Source organism: Atta cephalotes (genome assembly GCF_000143395.1).
Source record: "Atta cephalotes unplaced genomic scaffold scaffold00003, whole genome shotgun sequence".
Lineage (NCBI taxonomy): Eukaryota > Metazoa > Arthropoda > Insecta > Hymenoptera > Formicidae > Atta > Atta cephalotes.
The window spans coordinates 5,336,953-5,341,904 of NW_012130067.1; the positions used below are offsets into that span (position 1 = coordinate 5,336,953).

Genomic DNA, 4,952 nt, shown 5'->3' on the forward strand with positions numbered 1-4,952 from the left:
CTCCTTACTTCCCTTCGTTCGTTGTCCTTCGGTCGTACGTCTCTANATATATATATATATATATATATATATATACAATATATAGAAGTCGTAGACACAGGATCTCTCAAAATCGTAAGAAATTGATCGATTCTAATCAAGTTTTCCCTATATTTGACTTGTGATTGATCAGTTTCCTACGATTTCTATGTAAACCTAAAGTCTATCCAAAAGATAGGCTAGCTTCTGTTACTAGTAATTGATAGTATAGCATACTAGCAGCACAATCACAAACCAAATTTGTTATTACATATTTATCGGTTACTTGTTAAAGGCTTGTGAAATTGACAAAATCCTTTCTCTCTCAGTATAATAATATAATAGTGCGGGGTCCTTTGTTAAATCAGGATATCAGTATATCTATTCATATCTTCAGGTATATGATTTAACTAGATTTTCAAATTAATTGTAAACTCGGGATCCTCGCGATTTCAAACGGTAAAACCTGACGGTGAAATTACCGCGGCGGGAAAAATGTCCAAGCCTACCAGTTGCTTCAGGAATGATAGCGGACCGACGTTGATCATTTCGCATCCCAGCTGCACCAGGATGTAATTCAGCACGCCCAGCACGGTGATGCACTCCGCCGCGGTGCGGACGACGTCCGTTATCTCCTCGGGCCACTGCAGCAGCACGGCCTCCATGTCCGCGGGCCTGAAGTACATGGCTAAGGACAGCGAGGCCAGGTGAAACACCAAGATAATCAATCGCTTCAGGAACTGCAACTTTTCAGTGGAGAATAGATGTCGGCGTATGCACCCACGGAACTTTCCGCATCGATTGGCCGGAATATAAGAGCAAAGTTTTACGAGCGGTAATATAGGGGCGAACTCGCGAAAATATCGCTGATCCCGAGGCTGAACTCAGAGAGGCTTGGATATCAATCGAGCGTTTGAAAAGATTGATTTATCTCACATATTTCGAATTGTTTATTCATTGTATCTGTTTTCTCTAGATTCTATTTTCTTGGTAGTGAGAGCGATAATTTATAGTCAGGATCGATAACCTCCGAGATTATTTCATTACGTGAAATACGATGAAAATAATTTTTCTTTTTTGCATCTAATATCACGCGTCTGTTTCTTCATAAAATTACATCAGTTCCAAATATAGTGAAACTTAATAAATAATTTGCGAAACGGCAGCTCGCGCTACGATATCATTGCCCGCGTTATCGCGCCACGCTCGTATTATTGCGCATAATCCAGCGCATAATCAGTCATAACTTTAACGTTGCGTCTTTTATTTTATCTTTTATCTCGCGTTATCGCAGCACTTGTTTGCAAAAGTTGTAATCGCACGCGTTTTGTTTAACGGATGAAAACATTTTAACGAGCCGCTCCAAGATTGACTCCGGTCGATCCGATAATAGGAAAATCATAGCCAAACGGACACAATAACACTGCATATTATGCGTTTACGTGCGGTTCGAGTGTGGCCGTGATTAGTGCCATAAATGGGACACGTTATGGACGCGGTGCAGTTATAATATGTGCGATACGCGCCCGTCTGCCGAAGCCATCGGCGTACGTACGAAAGCTCGTTTGTGGTGCGATCGTAATTGCAATCAGTTTGCCCGTATAACTTCGATAGCCATCGTTTCGAAATCACTGAGCCACCATGGATCCGCGACAGACTGACTTGAAATAACCGACGCAATTATACCGCCATCGCCGGAAGCCTCATCGATGTCACTCGACCGACCGACCCGAGTGTTAATCGGGCCAAGTTACGATTCGACAGAGTAAGAGAAAGAGAGAAATCTCTAGTAAACAGCGTGACAATATTAGTGAAATGAGACGCGCTTCTACGCTCGCATTTGTGAAACCGCGTGAAAATTTGATCTCCATTTTATCAATTTTGAATGAATGTTGCGTCATGCGTTATTTTCCTTCCAAATTTCCCAATCGTTTAAATCGCTTTAATCGCTTAATTCTTTCCCGAGTCATTTATGAAGCTATCTAAAATAACGGTTTTAAAAATTTACAAGTTTCAGAAACTTCTATACTCTGATAAAAACTATGTTTGATGATATTACCCTGTCTCTTTCATAAGTGACCTAAGCAGCTTTGCGAAGTAACATGTTATTTATCGGCAATTGTCCAGATGGCTCATCTGTTGTCAACTACATAAAATATATAAAGTGAAAAAGCATCGCAACGTGAGCTGCTTTTACGATGTAAGCCGATCTTCTTCAAAGTGCTCGCGTAAAGATTTCCCAAAAATACGGTCTAGCGATGGAAATCTAAAATTGCCTCTTAACAAATAGAAATATTTTTGACTGTAGGAGATAGATGTAGAAAATAGATTCGCCGACGAGATCAAGATTGATTTATCTTTAGATGTTATTTAAGAAATTTGATTAAGGAGTTACTTAAAGAAAGTGACAAGCTTTTAGCAGAAAACAATTTTCGAACAACATCAAACTCGATAAACGATTTTTGTCTCTACATTATTTAAATTGTTTATGTAACATTTAATAAAAAGATGTCATTTGAAAATTGCATTGGGAAAACCATATTCTATAGTATTTACATATTAAATATCTTAAGTTTTAACATACTTCTTAATACAAAGCACTACTATATTACGCAAAAATATAAAATTGAACAACTAAAAGAATCAACTCTTTTCTTGATGCTTTGAGTTATGCACAGAATATAAAAAGAAAAGAAATCTCTCTTTGTTCGACGTAAGAATCAGTTATATTAATACATAATTCAAAGTTACAAACTCTGAATGAAGCTGTCATTGTTTTATGAAAGAAGAAACAAAATCCTGTATCATAATATATATCAAGCAATATTTTGCATCTGATATTATTTATAAAATTTTCAAATTTTGATATAAATACTTTTCATTGAAATATTTTTATTGTCAAATATATTAATTATTTTTAAAAGAAGGAGGGTTACTACTTATTCTTTACATTTCGTACTTTATTTCGAAGCTGGATATGGTAGAAAAATTTGATATTCGGGGGAATACCAGTAAAAGATGAATTAATAAAAGATGAGGTGAGTGTGTATGCCTTGTGTGATTCTATTGTTACAAAGAGGATCTCGAATTGTCGAAGCAAAATCAAGCACAAAACTAAAGAGATGATGAAAAACTTCAAAATATAGTAACGTCTTATAAGAATTATAATTCAGCGAGAAACGAGCGAGAACGCCATCACGTGGACGCACTTACTCGCGCGAAGGTCTTCCATTTTTCCTCAAGTAATCGCTGAATAATACCACCGTCCAGCATGTCCAAGTGCTCCTCCTTCGTACCGTTCAGAATGATAAATAGCGCAGAGTTCCAGTCTGAAATAGAAATTCGGAGAGAGCCATTTGCGGTTAATGGAACATCGCTTTAGGGTTTGTGCCGCGATAATTATGGGTTTTGCATTAGTGTGAGCGTGCATATAGTGTGATGTATACAGGTGCAGGTGCGAGTAGGACTTTTCGGCATTTTCTCCCCCTCCGACAGAGGAACATCCGGCACGAAAGATTTCCGCTGCAGAGACGGAAATTTTCCATCTCCGCCATGTGTTATCGTCATACGGTCAGAAGATAAATCCGCCACGTCATTAAGGTTTTGTTCGAAAATATTCACAATCGCTAAAGAATAGTACGGCGTTTTCAAAAAATGCCAATTTATGTATCAATATAACAAGCTGGACAATATCCGGACTATTCCATGGCGAGATGGTCGTTTAAATATTTGAATCACGATTACTGACTTTTAAACATTTTAGCCCGATCAATATAGTACACCTTTCGTCCTGCCAAATCGCATCGTGCAATATTAAGTGCAACGTTCATGTGCAACGTTACTGAGAGACTCGGTTGTGTATTGATCGCATGCATCTGTCGTCGCACTTTGCCCGGCTTTGGCGCGAGTGCTAAAGTAATTGGAACTTGGAGGATTGTATCCTCGGGAGTCCTTAATTACCGCTCGACACGAGCGAAGGTACGGTAGCTTGACCCGAAAAACATCGTTTCCCGGATAGGAAACGTCTAAAGTGAGCGCTATTATTTTAGTTATTATTTCGCTATTTTTATATTTATTAATATTGATTTTATTTCTATTAAAATAAAATTTTGGGAGTATGTGAAAAAAAAGAAGAAGATTTGAATAGATCTTAAGGTAGAATTCTAAATTCCAATAATGAAAATCATGACTTGAACATACGTTGTAGCAAATGTTATAGCATTATACTGATTGAGATTCTCAAACGATTATAGGTTTATAATTTAAGGAGTGTAATTCGAATGTCAGATAAGTCAAGCGATAAAACGGATCAGATGTTAATGTCAAATTCTCGATCATCTGATTCTCAATCTTGTACCACGACCGCTGACCTCTTGACTCCAAACCGGTTGGAATCCACGGTGAAGTTACTAACGCGTGTCCGTTACCGCATCACGTAATTATATCTGACTTTGGAACACAGAGCCATGATAGTTTTCCCCAAGCTTCCTCCTACAGTATATTCTCGGCCACTACTAACCTCGACCGGACATTGAACCGAACTTAAATAACAGGTACCACTTTGAGCATCTCATTTTTTACGATCGGTAGTAATTATTTCGGAGGATTAGTCATGAAATTAATGAGAAAAAAATACTTTCGAAGTATATTAGAAATGTGACGGTATAATTTATAAATCCATGGGGGCGTTCCGAGTTACGCATGAAGCGCATGATATATGCATTATTTTGTTTTTGTTGTTCACAAAATAATAACGAATAAAACGATACATCATGTGTTTCATGCTTTTCATGCTTTCAACTCGGAACGCACTCATGATTTATAAATTATACGCACCCTATATGTATGATTTTAAATAGTACTAATTTAAATTTTAGACTTGGCTTGTCAGATCCAATATCATTCCAGAACAGGTCCGAGATGATGATTGAGAT

General features: G+C 37.6%; 1 protein-coding gene across 1 annotated transcript in view; it reads right to left on the bottom strand.

The window, feature by feature from the left end:
• LOC105625582 (transient receptor potential cation channel subfamily V member 4) overlaps positions 1 to 4,952 on the bottom strand; it is a 31,213-nt gene that overhangs the window by 16,859 nt on the left and 9,402 nt on the right. The window contains exons 3-4 of the mRNA XM_012206905.1: positions 3,232 to 3,347; positions 528 to 764 (exon numbers count right to left, since the gene is read on the bottom strand). Coding sequence (XP_012062295.1) covers positions 528 to 764; positions 3,232 to 3,347 — 353 coding nt within the window. The remainder of the gene's footprint in view (positions 1 to 527; positions 765 to 3,231; positions 3,348 to 4,952) is intronic.